This window comes from Ciona robusta, chromosome 6, assembly GCF_009617815.1.
Source record: "Ciona robusta chromosome 6, ASM961781v2".
Lineage (NCBI taxonomy): Eukaryota > Metazoa > Chordata > Ascidiacea > Phlebobranchia > Cionidae > Ciona > Ciona robusta.
In genome coordinates, this window is record NC_143240.1 from 3,727,423 (window position 1) to 3,748,399 (window position 20,977).

At 37.4% G+C, this 20,977-nt stretch overlaps 4 protein-coding genes and 1 pseudogene across 8 annotated transcripts in view; 4 read left to right on the forward strand and 1 right to left on the reverse strand.

Moving 5' to 3' along the window:
* LOC149735063 (uncharacterized) overlaps nucleotides 1–20,977 on the reverse strand; it is a 46,355-nt gene that overhangs the window by 21,568 nt on the left and 3,810 nt on the right. The window contains exons 8-12 of one of the 4 annotated variants that reach the window (XR_016385169.1): nucleotides 20,773–20,862; nucleotides 20,176–20,441; nucleotides 19,716–19,904; nucleotides 19,144–19,319; nucleotides 11,066–11,225 (exon numbers count right to left, since the gene is read on the reverse strand). Coding sequence is in view for 3 of the 4 variants with exons in the window: in XM_089879750.1 (XP_089735876.1) it covers nucleotides 19,155–19,319; nucleotides 19,716–19,904; nucleotides 20,176–20,441; nucleotides 20,773–20,862 (710 nt within the window). In the remaining variant the exon portion in view is untranslated. Of the gene's footprint in view, nucleotides 1–11,065; nucleotides 11,226–18,878; nucleotides 19,905–20,175; nucleotides 20,442–20,772; nucleotides 20,863–20,977 lie in introns of those variants that run through there. The other 3 variants (XM_089879750.1, XM_089879751.1, XM_089879752.1) reach the window with 3 other exon arrangements.
* Nucleotides 3,036–7,792, forward strand: LOC149735066 (uncharacterized). Its single transcript, XM_089879836.1, has 5 exons — nucleotides 3,036–3,150; nucleotides 5,117–5,218; nucleotides 5,502–5,595; nucleotides 6,368–6,643; nucleotides 7,040–7,792. The coding sequence occupies exons 1-5, from the start codon at nucleotides 3,088–3,090 to the stop codon at nucleotides 7,369–7,371; spliced, it is 867 nt and encodes a 288-aa protein (XP_089735962.1). The 5' UTR covers nucleotides 3,036–3,087; the 3' UTR covers nucleotides 7,372–7,792.
* Nucleotides 9,415–10,860, forward strand: LOC149735067 (uncharacterized). The gene is made up of 2 exons (XM_089879827.1): nucleotides 9,415–10,294; nucleotides 10,469–10,860. Exons 1-2 carry the CDS (start codon nucleotides 9,560–9,562, stop codon nucleotides 10,715–10,717), a joined length of 984 nt encoding a protein of 327 aa, XP_089735953.1. The 5' UTR covers nucleotides 9,415–9,559; the 3' UTR covers nucleotides 10,718–10,860.
* On the forward strand, nucleotides 12,109–16,333 carry LOC149735068 (amine sulfotransferase-like). The gene is made up of 7 exons (XM_089879826.1): nucleotides 12,109–12,362; nucleotides 13,600–13,713; nucleotides 14,027–14,136; nucleotides 14,420–14,567; nucleotides 15,079–15,194; nucleotides 15,475–15,628; nucleotides 15,977–16,333. Exons 1-7 carry the CDS (start codon nucleotides 12,131–12,133, stop codon nucleotides 16,087–16,089), a joined length of 987 nt encoding a protein of 328 aa, XP_089735952.1. The 5' UTR covers nucleotides 12,109–12,130; the 3' UTR covers nucleotides 16,090–16,333.
* On the forward strand, nucleotides 17,507–18,474 carry LOC149735069 (catechol O-methyltransferase pseudogene; annotated as a pseudogene). Its single transcript, XR_016385173.1, has one exon. The product of XR_016385173.1 is annotated as a catechol O-methyltransferase pseudogene (transcript).

Genomic DNA, 20,977 nt, shown 5'->3' on the forward strand with positions numbered 1-20,977 from the left:
AGCACGCAAAACATATAGTGTGCTACTAAGTGATAAACCAATGCACTAATTATGGGCAGTTTCCACACGCATTATAACTTAACATAGATAAAACGTATCGCCCTAAATATAACAGGCAAGTTTTTTAACTGAAAAAAATACTATATAATGTACTAACAGAAACGACAGCAATATTTAAAAGTGCAGGTATGAATGCTACAATGTTAAAGCCAAAGTATATGCGCCAAGGTCAATTAACACACGAATTGGAACTAACTTGAATTTAAAAAACCAGCTCTAGATAAAACAGGCAGGTTTCGTAACTAAAGCATTATCAGTAACTACACAGCATACACGCTAGCAGAAACGACAGCAGACTTACAACGTACAAACACACAGTCTTTGCATACAACAATACACTAAGAGTAAGACTAGTATTCCTATATTCTAAATACACATTTATAAAGGTATGTCCTACCTTTAGAAATAACATGATAATAATGTATTACCTCGTATTGCAGTATACATCGTAGTTCATGTATATTTCATCACTATGTTACCGTTTATATTCAGCTTAAATTCTCATATATTTAAAGTAATACTGTATTCTACAGCTAACAACTGCCATACACCGACTGCAAAAAGTTGCTCAAAACGCGGCAAGCCAATTAAGTAATCAGGGCCAAAGCAAGGCCCGTAAATCGCTGTCGAAATCGAATGGTTTGTGGCGATTAGACCATTTATACTAAAGCGCATGGATAGAAAAAAATAAAAATGAAAATAAAAATAAACGTGCTGTGCTGAAATGGTGTCAATTGTTTTGAAATATGTGCAATGTACGTACAAGATTTATATAGTGCATATACTAAGTAATGTGTAATAATATGGATAATGTTCGTGTAATCCTCGCACATCTGTATATTGTAATATTAGCTCGTATACTACAGCGTTCAAATACAACTTATGTGTTATGACTATAGAAACACTTGTATTTGTGTATTACGTTTAGGAAAACGTAATTTTATAACAGGAAATATAATGTATTTCTCAATGCAATGGTATAAAGCATGTACAGTAGGATGGGGGAAGATGGGACATTTTTTAACTATATTTTCTCGTCCCATTTAGTAGTAAACAAAGAACATTCAAAGAAATATGAAACTATGTCCTCATAACTTTCCTAGACCGTTGTTAATTGTTTAAAACACGATAAGGTTATCTGGGTAATCTGTGCTAAAGGTGTCCCATCTTCCCCCACCCTACTATATACATTGTTTTGTTATAAGCTCTGTTCGAAAACATGGTTTACGACTGATTTAAGTTATCCATAAACCTTTAGCTTCCAACTTAAAATATATCTCTTGGGAAATATATGGGAGTTTCTAAAATAGCGGCAGCGGCAACTTCAAACGTTTGAATCAATCTTTTCGATGTATTGGTCACTTTTAGGTCAGCGAAGTCAAAACTGCTTATCTAGACACTTAATCATAAGGACATTACATAAGGTATATATATATGATCAAGATAGTGCGGCATTACGTTACAAAGTAGGATTTATTTATGGACATTTAACTGTAATTGATTCCGTAAATCTGGTCCTGATCGAGTGTTCATGAAGTTGGACGATTCTCGTAACGAAATAACAGTCAAGACCAAGTGCTCGAAAATACGTAACGACCAAAAAGCAAATCCAATGAATTGTGTCGAGTGTTTTTCATTTTCGCGATTTAAACAGCGTTAACTCTATGCTGCCACCACGCGGTAGGTATTTTAAACTTTAAAGAATGAAAGTGTGGTGGTCCTGTTTGGACTAAATTCCATTTATATAAAGTTTGCCATAAACATAAATGGTAGCTACTAAACTTGCTACAATTTTTATGCTAAGTAATATGCTAAGTAATAATAAACATTACTTATTATTACTTAGCATTAAGTCAGTGGTCACTAATGGTTTTCTAAATTGTTAGGCAAACAGAAAAACAGTTACTCACAAAGTTACGTATTAGGTGACTTGCAAGTGGTCACAAGGTGTATGAAACAAAACGCCCATGTTATAACTACTGTCATTGCCCCGCCTTGCGAGGATAAATAAGTTACATACGTGGTAACCTGTAAGCGGACATGAAGAGTAAGACACAGAGCACTCGTGTTGTGACGACTGTTGTGTTCCGGCCACGCGAGGATAAATAAATTACATTCACTCATTAAAACATTATGCTTGACCTATATAGTAGGGTGGGGGAAGAAAGGACACCTTTAGCATATAATATACTATTTAAATATCCTGATCGTGTTTTAAACAATTACTAACGGTCAATGGGAGTCGTGGGCATATAGTTTAAAAATTTCTTTTATGTTCTTTAATTACTGCTAAACGGGGCGAGAAAATAGGAGTTAAAAGGTGTACCGTCTTCCCCCACCCTACTGTATATATATATAAACCGGGGTAAAGCACAAGTATAGTCGTTAAATAAAAACAAATATTGCCAAAAAGGCACACGAGTTACTGTATTAAAATTACCTATATAAAGGTCAACAGCAAATATCCGTGCGTGAAAATACCGGGCTTTTTTCTTGTGAAATGAAGCTGAAAATCTACGGTTCGCTAACAGACCGTATAGAAGTATACCTTTAGAGTGTAAGGTTTACACTGTGTAGGACCATACAACGAACTAGCATCAAAAACAAGCGTTTATATGCAGATGCGTGAACTGGTATACAGTATTCGTTTTGCAATGTTACTAGTAATAATGAAACCGTTCTAAATTATTAAATTTGTTGAATTGTAATTTTTAAACGACAATTTAAAAAATGTTTTTTTGCATGTATTTAATTGTTTTGTACGATTTCTTTATCGTTATTGATTGGATATTGTAGCCGCGCAATAGTTAAACGTTTAAATTTTAAATATTTTTTTGCTTGTGTTTTTAATATATAGTTGTAATGCATTTTTGCAAAAGACATTTGTAGACTGTATTGCAAGTTATTTTATGCTTTGGCATATCCATGTAAAATGCAAACGTTGTAATTTTTTTTATTTATACTTTGTTTTTCACAGTTGTGCAATTTTTGCATTTTTAGGTTTTTATAACTGTATTGTAGGCAATAATGGACGAACGTCGCCCGCCACCTTACGCACCGAATGCGTATTCAAACATAGAAGTACCCCAGGTAACTATATTACCCTCATTGACTTTTTAATATAATAGGAAGGGGGAGACTGATACCTTAGGAAGGGGTAAGACGGTACACCTTAGAAAGGGGTAAGACGGTACACCTTAGAAAGGGGTAAGACGGTACACCTTGGAAAGGGGTAAGACGGTACACCTTGGAAAGGGGTAAGACGGTACACCTTGGAAAGGGGTAAGACGGTACACCTTGGGAAGGGGTAAGGCGGGACACCTTGGAAAGGGGTTAGACGGGAAACCTTGGAAAGAGGTAAGGCGGGACACCTTGGAAAGAGGTAAGGCGGGACACCTTGGGAAGGGGTAAGACGGGACACCTTAGGAAGGGGTAAGACGTGACACCTTAGTAAGGGAAAAGACGGGACATCATGGGAAGGGGTAAGACGGGACACCTTGGGAAGAGGTAAGACGGGACACCTTGGAAAGGGGTTAGACGGGAAACCTTGGAAAGAGGTAAGGCGGGACACCTTGGAAAGAGGTAAGGCGGGACACCTTGGGAAGGGGTAAGACGGGACACCTTAGGAAGGGGTAAGACGTGACACCTTAGTAAGGGAAAAGACGGGACATCATGGGAAGGGGTAAGACGGTACACCTTGGGAAGGGGTAAGGCGGGACACCTTGGAAAGGGGTTAGACGGGAAACCTTGGAAAGAGGTAAGGCGGGACACCTTGGAAAGAGGTAAGGCGGGACACCTTGGGAAGGGGTAAGACGGGACACCTTAGGAAGGGGTAAGACGTGACACCTTAGTAAGGGAAAAGACGTGACACCTTAGTAAGGGAAAAGACGGGACACCTTGGGAAGAGGTAAGGCGGGACACCTTAGGAAGCGGATGAAGACGGGACCTTTAGTAAGAAAAAATACCCGAATATCCTGATCGTGTTTTAAACAATTAACAACGATCTACTGGAGTCGTGGGGATGCGGTTTGATACATTTTTAATATTGTTTGTTTACTACCAAATGGGACGAGAAAATAGATTTAAAAGGTGTCCCATCTTCCCCCACCCTACTATTTACACTATAGTAAAAAATCCGCCAGTACGTTACATATATTACGCTGGTGGAGAGTGTTAGAGGTTGGTGGTTAGGTTTAGTTATTAGGGTTATATATAGAGGGTTAGTGGTTACGTTTAGCGGTCAGATGACACAACGAAAGGATTTTTTACTTTAGCATTAGCACCAATGCAGTTTATAAGGAAATCGTCTAGGTAAAACATAGTGAAACTGTATTGCATATTTTTAAATAATTGTATAACCGTAGCCTCACGACTGTAAAATAGCGTTGTGATTGTAAAAAAAACACGGTTGGGAAATATGGGATATTGTATGCCAACAGTACCATCTTACCCCATACTGCTATATTGGCATTGTTATAATGCCAATACAACTAAGAGGCACTAATTCAAAGCTCTGCATTTGAACTGACTTAACAGCAATTGCGCCAAAGCAAACGGACCTGTATTAACCCGACAAGTTAAAAGCAAACATTGAAAAACAAACTCCGTCAACTAGTTTCACTTCGCAGAACTCATTGACATTATTACGACATAAATAACATCATTTCGAACTCCAGGCAGTATAGAAATCACAAGAATTGAACTTTGTTATTTACATTGGAAAGCAAATGCAGTTAACGAGTTTCTTTTGCGCTTTCAGTTCTGTTTGCAAGCAGTAGCGTACAGTGTAGCTTTCTTATTAGTGAAGTGTATGATAATGTAAAAGAAAACGGTTTGATTTTTACAAACAGTAGCGCATATTGTATAGTTTTTAGGTGTGCGTAGAAAAAAAAACGTTTTAATCGAAATTATACTAAAAATTATTCTAGTCGATATACCTTATAACACTTCATTTTAAAAAGTGAAAGAAGGCGAAAATTTTAGCGTTTTTATTAGTTTATCTTATGTCTGAGTAGAAAAAAATTGCTTTTTTGAAACTATACAACGAAATTTTCAGCCAATGGAACGCTTAGCACCAGCTCCTAGTCCACCATCCTTTCACCCCCCTTCTGCTCCTAAAGTTTTACCAACAGCAAGAGAGCCTAACCCACCAAGATCCGTATGTATTTGTTTGGTTGTATTTATATTATATACATGCACTGGTGATGTATTGTATGTGATGTATATTAATATATTTTCCGAGATTGTGAGAACTATAGTCTATGAGTATAATAAGAGTAAATGATAAAAAATGTATAAATATAATCATATATACAAGTTACATACGTGGTGACTCGTAATGGAGCACGAGGTGTATGAAACACAACACCCGTGTTATAACGACTATCTTTTCCTTCCATGTGAGGATATACAAGTTACAAATAACTGTCACTTTTCCACAGAGCTCCAATGTATCAATGCCGCCCCCCTACCCAGCTAAATACGTTCCTTCCGTTCCCTTTCCTTTTATGAGCGGTTACCTTGAAAAAAGCACGGGTGAGTCTCATAAAGGAGTGTTTATTTTTATTTCCTATAACATAGATAAACCAAGTCGTGAGAAGAATTCTTTTTTTTTGTGAAACTAATCAAAAACTAATAATCATCCACAAAGTTACATGCGTGGTATAACTCATAAGCGGGCACAAGGTGATTAAAGCAAACACCCGTGTTATAACGAATATTGTTTTGCAGTCACGCAAGGACAAACACAACTGTTCATTCATATGTTACTTAATGAACCCCACCATTCAAACGCATTTTGTAATAACAGGATGTTACAAATTAATGGTGTACGACATCAACTGTAATTTTGCAAACAGTAACAAACAGTCTGGTGCTAAATTTCACTTATAAGTTTACTCTATGCGAATATTTATATTTGCACGGCATACACCAAACTCAGGCTCCGCAAACAACCAAGGCGAATACACATTAGCGTTCATTTGTATTTATTGCCAGTCGTATTTACTGGGACCGTTATAAATTATAACTGACACATTGATTGCGACTTAATACCGCGTTGCAAAAATCAATATGGGTGTTAGATCTAGCTTAACAGTTATTTATACATAAATTGCATGCAGTAAAACTGTACATATCGTCTGCATTTCCACGCTTTCATGATAATAACAGTTTTTGTACAACTGAAGTCGAGCACGAGGTGTTTGTCTTAGAACCTCCGTGTTATTACAACGCTCGTCACGTAGGAACCACAAGTTACATTCATCACATGCATTATATCACGTATTAAACTCGCCCATCCCAATAGGTGACCACACGGCGCCATTGAAGTCGCAGTCATGGTCTAAGAAATACGTTGAAGTCAGCGATGGAACTTTACGTTTCTTCACGCTGAGAGAAGAACGCGAGGACACAGGCGTTGTGGTGCCACTATCGGAGTCATTTGTCTCCGTTCAAGCAAAGCGAATAATTCGGCTCGAGAGTAAAACCGGGATCCGGATATTCAGAGCGCAGTCAGAATCAAGGGCGTACCATTGGGTGCTAACTATATCGAGATACTGCTTAGTGGCGCCGACCGCTGAAGGTAAGTTATGGAAATTGAGGCTTTCACTAATATACTATCTTTGCTTATGGCATTTACGTTTAAAAACATAAACAAAAATCAACCAAAAACGGGCACGGGATGTATGAAACAGAACATTCGTGTTATAACAACCGTCGTTTCCCCGCCAATGTGAAAATATATTAAGTTACGAACTTGGTAGCTCATAAGCGGGCACGGGATGTATGAAACAGAACTTCTGTGGTATATCGACTGTCGATGCCCGTCATGCTAGGATAAACAAGTTATATACGTGGTAACTCGTAATAAGCGAGCACAAGGTGTATGAAACAGAACACCCGTGTTTTAACAACTGTTGTTGCCCCGTCATGCGAAGATAAGTATGTTACATTCATTCATTCAACGTGTTTTTAAAAGGTTTTTGTAAAAAACTAAGCGGTGGCAAAAACGTGATGGAAGATAGATATTTAAGGCTCCATGCGGATGGGATCTTATCATGGTTTAAAAGCGAGAAGGAAGACGCCGATTGTAGAGGTTCTATACAAGTTAGAGGCGAACGCATAAGTATTGACCCAAGCAAGTCCCATGTATTGCTTGTCCAAACTAAAGAGCGAAGATATATGTTCGAGTTAATCGATGCTTTTGAATGCAACCAGTGGTATGCCGCCACTTCATGGCACTCGCATCGGAGACCGCTTGAAAACACAGCAATTGCTGTTCGAAATAAAGGGAGCGTCTCTAGCAATTAAATTCTGCATCAATGTGTTCGATCAAAACGAATCCTGTATATGTATAAGCCATCATTTCTCGACTTTCAAGTGTTGACCAGGTTATAAGACAACTTTAATGCTGTAACAACTGCTTAGATATTTTAACCAGCTGAAACCATAGCATATTATATGAAAGCGAATCATGTAGAGGATATGAGTCATACTGAACCGATTTGTGCATAAAACAACTTAGCTTACTTTCATTACACTCAAATCTTTGCTCTTTCTCGCCAAAATCTTATGTACAAAACTATTCAATTCATCAAACATCATAAACCTATAGAATTCTATGTTAATTTATCGCATAGGTTGTTAAGTGTTTACAATTGCCCGTCACCCATATACGTTGTGCAACTAAGACCTCGCCGTTTTTGATTTCAATAAATATAAATTCAACGAATATGTTTCTTTATGCACCTCACCCATCAATTAGCTATAAATGTACATGTGTTAGCAAAACAAACAGTTACAGCGCTAATAAAACAAGGAAATTCAGTGGGATTGTACTCTAGATGGGCGAGGTGCTTGTCAAAGACTTGGGACTTAGGAAAGATTTAGTTCATTACTACACATCACACATTTTAAGATATGAAAACTTATAAATAAATATATGTGTCGCGTACGAAGTAAATGAATAAAATAACTTATTTATCCTGGCATGGCGAGGTAACAACAGTCGTAATAAAACATTCTGTTTCATACACTTAAAGTTGACGTGCATATTCATTCAAGCTTTGCTCTCTTGTATTGTAACTTTAAACTACGGCATTGTGAACCCTGATACTATTGTATCGCCTAGCTTGGCGTTGCTTAGTAATGTAGTACACTGTGATGTAATAAACCGTACTATGTCTTATAGTATCTTTTAAATGTACATGAACTTTTAATCATATATAGTCATATAGAGATATAAAATATACCATATATGTTGCAGCTATGGGTAAAATGCCCATCTTCGAATGTAACTGTATAAAAAAAGCTTGTTTTTTTACAGTTGCTATGGTTATAGGTTATATAGCTTCCTGCAATTGGAATAGGCTATATGTATAACAGGTTACAATATAGTGTTAATTTATATCATTGTTAAGTTACGATAATTAATGTGCGTATTATAAACATAATGTGTCGTTGAATTGGAAGTATACGGATATCCATATTGCTGATATTTTAGTGAATATAGTATAAGTAAAAGTAATATAGTTCTTGTTTTCGTTCTCTTTTATTGTCCCATTTGTTAGTAAATATAGAATATCTAAGGAAATACGTATCCGTATCCTATGTATTGGGCAATTTTGATATCATGTGCTAACGGTATCCATCTTACAGTACTGTACGAGATCCAGCTATTTGGTACCGTATGATATGAAAATAATTACCGTATGATTACGTATTAAACAAATATATAACCGTACCCTATATTAAACAGTAACGTTATATGCTAACAGCCTTACCCCACAGTACTATACATAAGCTCTGGCTACTAGTAAACGTATGATACGGTTACCGTATGATTTTGCATTACATTGAAACGGTTAGACTACTTCCGCGTTTTAATGCATACCGCGCTTAACAACAACAGAATAGGATATAACGTTACACTACGTTTTGTTATAGAACGCTTATATGATATAACAATAACAAAGTAGGCGTCTGCTTTGATATAAAGAAATTGATTGGTGTATGAATTATTTAGTAAGGTGTATGTCAGTTGTATGAGATTTTGAGTATATAGTACTGTGGGGTAAGATAGATGTTCCCTAATTGTGTTTTAACAATTAACAACGCTCGTTTAATAAAGTCGCGAGGGTATAATTATTTAATTCTGTAAAAATATGTTTAGTTTAGACTTTCAATTGGAACGATAAAATTGAATAAAAAATGGGCCGTCTTACCCCAACCTACTATATTAGTATTCCGCGAAAGTACTTTAAAGGTTATTAAGTCAACGCTTGTACTTGTGTAGTAACCGCATAACAAACTGAACGTAACTTTAATAAGTTATACTGTATATGAACGTTGGGTTTATATAGGAAACTGGATACCATTTAGGCGATATATATATATATCTAATACAACTGGTTGGACTTGAATTTTGTATGTTACATGTTCGTAGCACCAGACCATTATATGAACGTTGGGCTTATTGGAAATTAAGCGAAAGCTACTCATGGAGGGAAACGCGAGCTGCAAACCGAATTACGAATGGTGTTCGACAGAGCAAGTCAAATCAGTTCTTGGTTCGCTTACTTTTAAAAGCAAAGATAATGCTTGCTTGGAAAATACGCCGGAGTTGGCTATGTCGTCGATTTTAAGAACAGCGAACGGAGATAGGTTCGTACTTTTCGTCAGTAACTTTGCAGAGAACAAAATCGAGGTATGGGAAATAACGAGGACTACAAAACTGATCGCAAAATTCGCTGGGAGAATTTTGGTGCCCGGTTCTAGTGCTTGGTCGAAAATGTCGTGCGACTGCGCGGCTCGTGATGTCATCAATTTACCCGGTGACGTCACGTACTTTTTTCTTTTCGTGACGTGTCCTGACCTTGGTAGCGTACGTTATATTAGACTTGAATGCGACTTGTCTTGGTTAAAAAATTTCTCAAGTATTTCTATGACCAACGAGTTCAAACACCCTGGACTACATACTCCATCGTCTGTGACGTCATACAGAGGCTGTGACGTCACAGTCGCCATTATCTGCGGATCTTCGGGAATAATTTTCTACTTCAAGTTTTTTAAAAGCGGTGAAGAGAGTAATTCTGTCACGGAATTAAAAAAGTTTGCCAGGAAACGTCACCCTACCTTATGCGCGATGGCGACCGATGATCGCGGGTACACCTACGTCACCAGCGCTCAAAGTGATGACGTCACTGAAATAAATCCGACGCAGCTTGACGAAAAAGTAAGTGTGAATCATTTCGTTCTTATATATTAAATTTTATAAATACCTGTGTTTTTAAAACTTAAATGTTTAAAATTAACCGAAACTAAATCACATTGAAAATTTGTTTTACATACTTTAATATAACTATATATTGATACAAAATCGTGTACATGTTTTTTCCTGTACATTTAGGTTTTCAAATTCGCCGAAGGTATTCACGGAATATCAATAAAGCAAACAAAGACCGAAGCCACCTTGTTGGGAACTGTTACAAAACTAAACCGCGTGGTGGCGCTAAGTGGCCACAAGAATGACGTCATCAGCACGCCTGCGTTTGGTTTAAAAAACCCGCGAAGTATTTTATCGGTTTCGGATTTAGTTATTTTAGCAGGGCGAAGTACGGGCACAAATAGCGCAAAGGTTTTGTTTTTTACTTTGTGAATAATAGCTATTACAGATATTATTTGTTGCTTTTATTTTAAATGCACTTTACACTATGGAATACAAGTCTGAATAAAAGAATCTATGTATTCCAAAAGGGCATGTTTTAATCGTTGGGTTAAAAAACAGAATATTTTAATAAAAGTCTTCTAAAGTAACATTAGAACTTTTGCGGAATCCCAATAACTTATAAAAAAGGTTTCAGCATGAGGTATGTACAATTGTAAAATAGTGATTTTAATTAATATTGTGTGTTTGCAAACAAACCCAAAGTGTGCAGTGAAAGTTGAGCTTATAGAACGTGGTTCAAACTTACAGTGAAAAAGACTTACAGTGAAAAAGACTTACAGTTAGTATACCACATTTGGGTTGAGATGTTATACGGCAGTTGTCCATTACAACTCGTATGTGAACTGGATGTCTGTGTTGGACAAAACCTCACGAACTTTCGCATCGAGTCGGTTTGATTGTTCATCTGTAAAGTGGGTTTTCCAATCGCCGACGATGCCTAAAGAAGATATATAGTAGGGTGGGGTAAGATGGGACACCTTTCAATCTGTTTTCTCGTCCCGTTTGGTAGTAAACAAAGAAAATTTAAAGAATCATAAAACCGTATCCTCACGACTTCCGTAGACCGTGGTTAATTGTTTAAAACACGATCAGGATATTTTGATATTATGTCCTAAAGGTGTCGCATCTCCCCACAACCTACTCGTACAATACATGAAACTAATTTCCGAGATTAATCATTGACTTAAGTGGTTGATGTTACGGTATATCTATATGCCCTATGGCGATAGTGTTAATCTTATGTTCCGCCCTATCTCACCAGTCATTTACAGTTTCATTGCTACAGTATAGGGTTACATATGCGTATCGAGTAGGTGCGTATGTACATATATATAAATGTAAATATAACTCTATATAGGTAACTGTATATATGTACGTACATGTACGTATGTATATACCTATGTATGTATATATGTGTACGGGTGTTTTTATGTATATAACTCTATATACAATAACTGTATATATAGGTAGATTTATGTAAACGTTTCGATGCGTGCTGGAGCCCGTCTGCATATATCCGTGTAACACAGCATAATCTAATTTACATTTTCGTGAAAAGGTGGCTGTACACAGTATCCGGAATTCGTCCGTTTTGTCTGTTTTGTCCGGATTTCGCTGCCGCATGCGGAACTATGAAATGGGTTTGCATACGACTTCGCATGCCGGATACTGTGTGTAGTCACCTTAACAATTACCGCACAAGTTATCTGATTTATTTACATTAACCTATATATGTTTTTATTATATAGTATAAATAACCTATATATATTATAAAACCATGAGTTTTTTCCTTATATATAATATGTTTTCATTACAGTATAGTAAACGTAGCAATTAGAAAACATGGATTTTTCCTATGTTCGCTCAATTACAAGTCTATTGCCTGAAAACGTTCGTCCAGATTTCCAGCCGTATTATGATTACATGAAAGACGTGTTTGTGGACAATCCACGCATCCAGCAATATAATGGATACAACTTGTACCCGGGGTTCGAACCGAGTACTGCAGATTACGTTTGCAACAAATGGCAACCAAGAAAAAATGACGTCATTATTTGCGCATATCCTAAAACAGGTAGGCTGGGAGTATAGTAGGTATATGAAAAGATGAAACACCTTTTTATTTTATTTTCCTGCCCTATTTGGTAGTAAACAAAGAACATAAAAGAATTAAAAAACCGTATCCTCACGACTCACATAAACCGTTGTTAATTGTTTAAAACACGATCAAACTATTTGGATAATATGTGCTAAAGGTGTCCCGCCTTCCCCCCTAACTATATTTATTTGTATAATACGAACTTTTAACCCGAAGCCACCAGATGCGCCATTTATTTTAAAGGCAAGTGTTGGTATATGTACGATTATATAGCCATAACCAAAACACAATGTACTTACGTAACGACCTCGTATTGATGCCTGCAAGGTTCTACGTCGAATAATAGGCGTTTAATATTTGCGATTTTAACAACAGATGTTGCCTATAACAGTATTATTACTAACTTTTTGCTGCAAATGTGTTTTCCTATATTAAACAATCAAGTTAAAAATAAATATCAGCAAATGTTCAGGTAAATTAACCAATGCGTTTTAAAGCAGAAAAACAGCTGTACACTGTACAAAACACACGTTATTACACGTTATTGCTTCTGAGTTACTATACAACACATAATTATGCTTCTAAATGAATTGAGGCTAAAACAAAAGCTATACACTGCATAAGATTCGACTGCTATTGTGATACAGTAGTCTTCAATTCACCGCTTTTGTGCTAACTGAGAAAAAAGCGAGAAAACTAAAGGCGCCAAACGCTGATTACAACAAGTGGAATTCAGGCATAAAACGTCGTACTGTATACGGTTGAGTGAGCATAGGTGTAAACGGTAAACAACCCGTACGAAAGGCGTAAAGTGGCACAATAATTGTTTAAAACGGCAGTTTGCTAAATTTTACAAAAATTAATATGTTTTTTTTTGGGGTAAGGTGGATACAATCACATACAATATCCATAGGTTTCATTTTCCACAATTACACACGATTTGCGCGGTCTAATATTCCGTTACTTTTGTATAATATACTGGGGGGAGGATGGGACGCCTTTAGCACATAAATCCAAATATCCTGATTGTGTTTTAAACAATTAACAACGGTCTATAAGGGTTGTGAGGATACGGTTTTATAATTCCTTTTGAGTTCTTCGTTTACTGCCAAATGGGACAAGAAAGTGGAACGAAAAGGCGTCCCATCTTCCCCCACCCTACTATACGTTGGGGTCGGCCATGTATTTTGTTTAATGTTTCACTTTAATAAAGGGACAAATTGGCTCCAAGAGATCACAAGACAAATAATCTATCTCAAAGACCCGGAGTTGCTTCAGAAAACCAAAGCCTTTTCGCATTTTTATTCTTTGCTCGCATACGGACCGGGTAAGCTGTAATACTCATTATATTTTGAAATACAATCTAGGGGTCGATGCTGCTACCATTGCGGGTGCGTTTATGTTTGGGTAAGACACTGAACTGTACTGGCTTGAACCCAATAGTCGCTTGTGTGTTGTTCATATTGTTTGTCATACATAAACACCATAAACGATTTCATGTTAGTTTTGGTGCATGTCTTGCTCGTGGACACATACACCTATTATGCTACCAGCGCCGAGCATCGAACCCATCACCTCTTGGTCACAGAATTGCTTCTTAAAGCCACTGTGCCGTAATATTTCATGCTTTTTCACTGCAGCATCCAAATATGAAATTACGGATAAACTTGAAATACCGAGACGTATCTTTGGAACGAATCTACCATCTCAGTGCCTTAATTTAGAAAAGTTTAAACGCATTGGGACAAAGGTTAGTATACGTTTGGTAGGTTGGGGTAAGATGGTCCATATTTTCATTTTCTTTTATCGTTGCTTTAATTGTAAAAATATATTTTTTACAGAAATATATAATCATGGCCTCCTATAAAAGAGCGTTGTTATTTGTTTAAAGTACTACAAGAAAACATGGGATAACATGTGCTAACGGTATCAATTATACTTCACATTATTAAACCTAGTTTAGGTTTCTAAACATTCAACAGCATACTTGTGTTTGGCTTTATGGATGACAAGTAATTGTATGTTCTATACAGTTGATCCACGTTATCCGTAACCCCAAGGATCAAGCGGTATCGTGGTATTACTTTGCCCAGCACCACCCCTTCATTGCTGCCGGGGTACAACCATTTGACCAACATTGTCCCAAAGACGTGGAAAAGTTTATAGACAACTGCATTGAAGGTGATTTAATCATTGTGTGCGTTTAAACTATACATTGTACTTTGAAGCGTTATTTATAAACTTTATTATCGTTTGTTAACATACATGCGGTAACTCGTAAGCTGGCACGAGGTGTTAAACCCGTGTTATAACGACTGTCGTTTTCCGGCCACGCGAGGATAAAGTAAATTACATTCATTCATTCATTGTTAATTGTAAACAGGTTAACTCTTGCCACAAATCCCGTGGTCACCAATGTGTTGTCTATAATGTCAACTAGTAAAAAAATCACCTAAATGTTACAAATGTGGTAACTCGTAAGCGGGCACGAGGTGCATGAAACAGAACACACGTGGTATAACGACCGTCGTTGCCCCCACCACGCGAGGATACATAATTTACATATACGTGCCAACTCGTAAGCGGGCACGAGGTGTATGAAACAGAACACCCGTGTTATAAGAACTGTCGTTGCCCCGCCACGCGAGGATAAATAAGTTACATTCATTCATTCATTGCTTTTTATACCCAGGGTCTCAAAGGTTTTTCGGATTGGAAAATGAAGGTTACCTTCACCACGTAAGAGGATGGTACGATCATAAGGGAGATCCCAACATTCTATTTATCTCATTCGAAGATTTAAAACGCGTAAGTTAAATATTTCGATATTCGGAACGAGTTAGAGAACACTTTGAAATTAAAAAAAAAAAACCTTTAGTGTGAAATGTGTAACTTGGTTTATCTTCGCGTGGCGGGGAAATGACAGTCGTTGTGACAAGGGTGTTCTGTATCATACACCTCGTGCTTGCCTGCTCACGAGTCGTTACATAACTATATGTATGTTGTTTAAGTGTTCTTACCGTCTATACCTGTTTTATGACCAATTATAACCATTGAGCAATTTCCTTTTTCAATCTTTCTTTTACAGGACTTGCCGAAAGAAATTCGTAAGATTGCGAAATTCATTGACGTCCAAATATCGGACAGTGATGTAAAAGATATCGTAGCTAACACTGCGATAAATAAGATGCCACAAACTGAGAAAACGAATAATGATATTTCAAAGTCCATGATTCGGAAAGGTGAAGACTGAAGTCCAAACTCAGTAGTTATTTTGCATGTAATGTAATGTAAAAAAATTGTTTCGAAATATAATTCTGGAGTATTGCCTATATGTGCTTTTTGTTCAATATTTTACTTGTATCGGAATCTTTGTCTATGCAATACTAAAGGAAGTAAGATGGATACCGTTGGCACATAATACACCATGTTTTCTAATCATGTTATGAACTATAAATAACGTCTTTTTAGAGTCGTGAGGATACCGTTTTATGATCTTTTAAATTTTCTGTATTTACTACCAAATGGAACAAGAAAATAGATTGAAACGGTGTCCCATCTTTCCCCACCCTACTATATGTCTTCTTTAGGCATCGTTGGCGATTGGAAAACCCACTTTACAGATGAACAATCAAACCGACTCGATGCGAAAGTTCGTGAGGTTTTGTCCAACACAGACATCCAGTTCACATACGAGTTGTAATGGACAACTGCGGTATAACATCTCAACCCAAATGTGGTATACCTACAGACTTATAAACCGCTTCCCCAGGACTCTAATGGCGTGGTTATTTGTTGTTAACCCTATAAGAATGTATATTAGGGTGGGGTAAGATGGTACAGCCTTTTTATTGTCCCATTTGGTAACAACCAAAAGGTATTTACAGAATTTAACTAACTGTATCCTCATTTTACTAAATTTTAATTAAACTGACTACTTAGAAAGACGTCCGTATTTGTAAGTAAGTAAATCTAACGTACTTATCCACGCTGCTGGAAAAGGTCACCTATGTGTAATATCCGGTTTCTAGCTAGCGTAGTACGGTATTTTCAGAATATAGGCCAGTATGCAGCAGTCCCCTTTTATAACGTAACATACGTATAACGTAATTTCAGTTGCCTCTTCGAAAACGTTAGCGAAGATAAGTTTGCTTAATGAACAAAGAGAAGGGAATCAACAGCAAAACAACAGTTGTTAAAACATGTTATATGTTTAAAGCGTGAGAATGTGTCAGTTAAAAGGCGTGGCTGTTGAACCCTTAATCAGTAAAAATAGTTATGTTAAGCTTGGGTTAAAACGTATTTTTGGAATAGAACTGTACTGATCAAGTCACACTAATCGCTAAACCGAAACCTAACATAGCGATTTATTATACGGGGATGGCCGCGCGTACCAGTCTGTGTTTTACATTGTTATGACAAACGGTACTCGGAAAACGAACGGATAGCAGCCGTAGTGAGATGAAAGAAAGAGATAGAGAAGTTTGCTGAAGCGATGAATTTGCCAATGCAAACAGCAAGCCTATAAGCTTGAAGCGTAACCTATTTATTATGGCAGAAAACTAGGTTAAAAAGTTGTATGGTAATGTATGGCAGTGTAGAAAGGTACAGTACTGTAGTAGGGTGACTGGGTGTATTTTTACTTGAAGTCAAAGCAACAGTAGTTGTACCAAGCTAATGTTAACGCTGTTGGGTTGCGTTGATCAGTTAATGCTCGCGCCCATTTCAACTTAAACGACTCTATAACGCTAGGTCGACAACAAACGAGCGGCATTGAGGACAAGCGTGAGGACAGCAAGAGAATAAGAAAGCTTATACTGCCCTCATAACGCAGAAATAATAGGGCTTTTATAGCATACAGAACGCGTAGGAATGCAGTTCCACCAGGAACAGATAATAGGCACCAATGAATGGCAGGCTGTCATATCATTTCCTTACAATGGTGTGAAACGCCGGATGTGTCGCTGAATCATACAAAAAAACATAGTAAACTAGCATAACAGTTGCGCCATATGTATTAGTTAAGCCAGATTTTAAACCCGACACGACTGTTTTTAATCTTCACAAATTACGTAAAGTTTGGATAAACGTTAATCTTTGCTTGACCAAAGAGAAAAAGTAATAGTATTAATAAGTGTATGGCCATTTTTGATATGTTTCACCATTCCGTAGCGTTAAGGCCTTTCTTTTGTAACCAGACTATACTACCTATAACGTTTGCAATATGTTTCACGATGAGGAGTTTCCTCCCCGTATTCTGGATCACGTTATGAAAAACGCGATAAAAGGTGACGTCACAAACGTCATTGACGTCATAGATAAATATTGTTGGAGCGTGGAAATCGCGATGAATGTTGGTGACGTCAAAGGAGCGATTTTGGATAAGTCGTTTTTGGAAGCGTCGCCGAAAAATGTACTGGAAATTGGCTGCTATTGCGGGTATAGCGCTCTTAGAATGAGTAGACTGCTAAAAGAAGACGCAAAGATATTCACCATAGAAGCAAGCTCACAATACGCTGATGTTGCGCAGGAGATTATATCCTTTGCAGGCATTGAGAAAAAGGTGCAAATTCTGCGCGGTTTGAGCAACGAAGTTCTGCCAACTATTGCTGAAAAATGCGGGGTTCGGACTTTTGACTTTGTTTTTATTGACCATGCTAAAGAGCTTTATAAGCGGGATCTTATCATGCTAGAGAATCTTGGGTTAATAAGGCAAGGAACGACTATTATGGCTGATAACGTTATATTCCCCGGTTGCCCAGATTACTTGGAGTATGTAAGAAATAGCCCGAAGTTTAAATGCACAAACTACCCGTCGAAATTGGAATACTGCGAGAACAGAGAGGACGCGATGGAAAAATCAATTTATCTACCCGGAAATTAAAAAGACGGACTTTATCGTAGTCATATCATATATATAGTATAGGGTGGGGTAAGATGAACTTTGTTTTTATTTTCTTTTATCGTCCTATTTGGTGGTAAATAAAATAAAAAAATGCTACCAAGTTCCCTTAGAATATACGGCATGTGTGAGATTCGACATGATGTGTATAAATGTTCATTTAAATAAATATAATTCCAACTAAAATGCAAATGCTTTTTTTAGAAAGACGTCCGTATTTGTAAGTAAGTAAATGCAACTTATTTATCCTCGCATGGCGGGGCAACAACAGTCGTTATAACACGCGTGTTCTGTTTGATACACCTCATGCCCGCTTACAAGTTACCGCGTATGTAACTAGTTTATTCTTGTATGACAGGGCAACGACAATCATTATAACATGGGTGCTCTGTTTCATACGCTTCGTGCCCGCTGTAAGTTACCACGTATGTAACTAATTTATCCTCGCATGACGGGGCAACAACAGTCGTTATAACACGCGTGTTCTGTTTCATACGCCTCGTGTTAGCTTACCAGTTACCACGTATATATGGAACCAGTTTATTCTTGTATGACAGGGCAACAACAGTCTTTATAACACGGGTGCTCTGTTTCATACGCTTCGTGCCCGCTGTAAGTTACCACGTACATGCCACTTTCGGCAACCTATTAGTGACCATTATTGGGTTAAAGCAATTCCTGCTAATGTCTTTCCCAAAGCACGCATACGCCCACAATAGTAGCAGGGACTCGGACCCATTTCCTCTTGAATAAATAAACTGCGATTGCACAAAGTGGTAGCAGCGCCGGGGATCGTACCCAAACCCCTATTGAATAAAGCATATGAATACTGAATGCAATCAATAAAAAATGCACCTGAAACTCTTCTACAAAGGTGCCGTACACTGCCGTTCAATACGTGCTGGAGTAATGGCACTTAATGATTGAGCCTCTCTATCTGTTTGTGCGGTGTGGGGTGTAATAAACGAATGCACCGTTTTACGACGGATTGTTTGACGAATTATATGTGTGCCGACATCAATTTCCAATTCCTGTTATAAAGTTACATGTATATTGTTATGATAATAAAAAAATACCAAGTATTTCCTAATCGTGTTTTTTTACAACCGACATTGCTCTTTTAGAGTCGTGAAAATACGGTTATATATTTCTGTAAATGTTCTTTGTTTACTACCAAAACACCCTTGTTATAACGACTGTCGTTGCCCGTCACGCAGGGATAAAAAAGTTATATTCCACTCCGTTATTCAAAAGCGCCGATAAACTAAAATAAAAACATAAACAATTTACGTCGGTCTATACGGGAGTCGTGATGATATGGCTATATAATTTTTTAATGTTTTTGTTTACTACCAAATGGGACAGGAAAATATAATAAAAAGGTGTCCCATATTCCCCACCGTATAACAAACATACAAATTTAGTACCGTGGAGACGATTGAGTTCAAGCTTTGCTGTAGAAGTCTTTGTTCATGCTCGTTTGCATTACGTCCCATACCTCCTGCTTCGTCGTTAAAACACCCCCACATTGTAAGGCGGCAATTTATCTTCACTAAGATCCTACATATGTCTTCTACGGAACTGAGGTTGTTGCACATTATGTACATTTCATCAATCTGTAAATTAATGAGTAAAACTTATATAGACTTTTAGTGAACTCTGAGCTGTGACCATTCTTGTATTTTGCTCACTTCTCTACAATGTAACACGTTTTTTAAAGAGAAATAAATATAAAGGTTTACATTAACAATTTGGTGACCGCTGGGTGAAAGAAATTGCCGTTAAGCGCCGTGCACACATATACATACGGTACAACTTGCCCAGAAACACATACCCCCTACTTTGCAATACATTTTTTCAAATAGAAACAAATAAGAGGTGTCTTACCGTTCCTTTCATGTTAATTATTGCGTCACAGATATGCACGAAAGCGTTCGAATCCATACTACAATTGTAGAATCCTAATCTGAAGACTGTTTTCGAAACATGGCGTAGTATCAGCCCTATAGCATGAGCTTCGCTGATAGAAAGCGACGTAAAACTGAAGTTGGCGTTGATGGAAGGAAAGCAGCTTGCCATGTACTTGGTGATCTCTCGGCTGTTAAACTCGCGCACTTGCATCATTATGTCGAGAATCCTTTTCTTTGTAGAATCTGTTAAAAAAATATAAAGAAAATCAAGTATTGAAGTGGTTACTAATGGGTTGTCTAAATTGTCAGCCATGCATAAAGACAGTCACCCACAAAGTTACATACGTAGCAACTCGTAAGCGTGCACGAGATATATAAAACAGAACACCCGTGTTATAATGACTGTCGTTTTCTGTTAATCAAGTTACATTACATTTATATTTGTGGCAAGGCTTAGTCCAGGAGTCACACTGTTAGCATAGACTTTCAATTTTAGCACGGGTGTTGGGGCAATGCGCCAAGTTAGACACATATGTCTCTTTTAGCCAAAGGATCTATAATATTTTTATTTTACCTTTCGGGCGTTGGTCTTGGCGTGCACATAGTTTTCTGTATTTCGACAGCGTGTTTTGTAAATACCAGTCTCCCTTTAGTTTTCGAGCCGCTGTATAAAATGAATGTATAGAAATGATGGAGTAGCACACCTTTAGAACATAATATCCAAATATCCTGATTGTGTTTTAAACTATTAACAACGGTATATGGGAGTCGTAGGGATA

Coding starts and splice junctions, on each gene's coding strand:
- LOC149735066 (XM_089879836.1), top strand. CDS start 3,088: ATGGACGAACGTCGCCCGCCACCTTACGCACCGAATGCGTATTCAAAC. Junction 5,596..6,367: donor TTACCTTGAAAAAAGCACGG/GTGAGTCTCATA, acceptor CCATCCCAATAG/GTGACCACACGGCGCCATTG. Junction 6,644..7,039: donor AGTGGCGCCGACCGCTGAAG/GTAAGTTATGGA, acceptor TGTTTTTAAAAG/GTTTTTGTAAAAAACTAAGC.
- LOC149735067 (XM_089879827.1), top strand. CDS start 9,560: ATGGAGGGAAACGCGAGCTGCAAACCGAATTACGAATGGTGTTCGACA. Junction 10,295..10,468: donor CGACGCAGCTTGACGAAAAA/GTAAGTGTGAAT, acceptor CTGTACATTTAG/GTTTTCAAATTCGCCGAAGG.
- LOC149735068 (XM_089879826.1), top strand. CDS start 12,131: ATGGATTTTTCCTATGTTCGCTCAATTACAAGTCTATTGCCTGAAAAC. Junction 12,363..13,599: donor TTGCGCATATCCTAAAACAG/GTAGGCTGGGAG, acceptor ACTTTAATAAAG/GGACAAATTGGCTCCAAGAG. Junction 13,714..14,026: donor TTTGCTCGCATACGGACCGG/GTAAGCTGTAAT, acceptor TTTTCACTGCAG/CATCCAAATATGAAATTACG.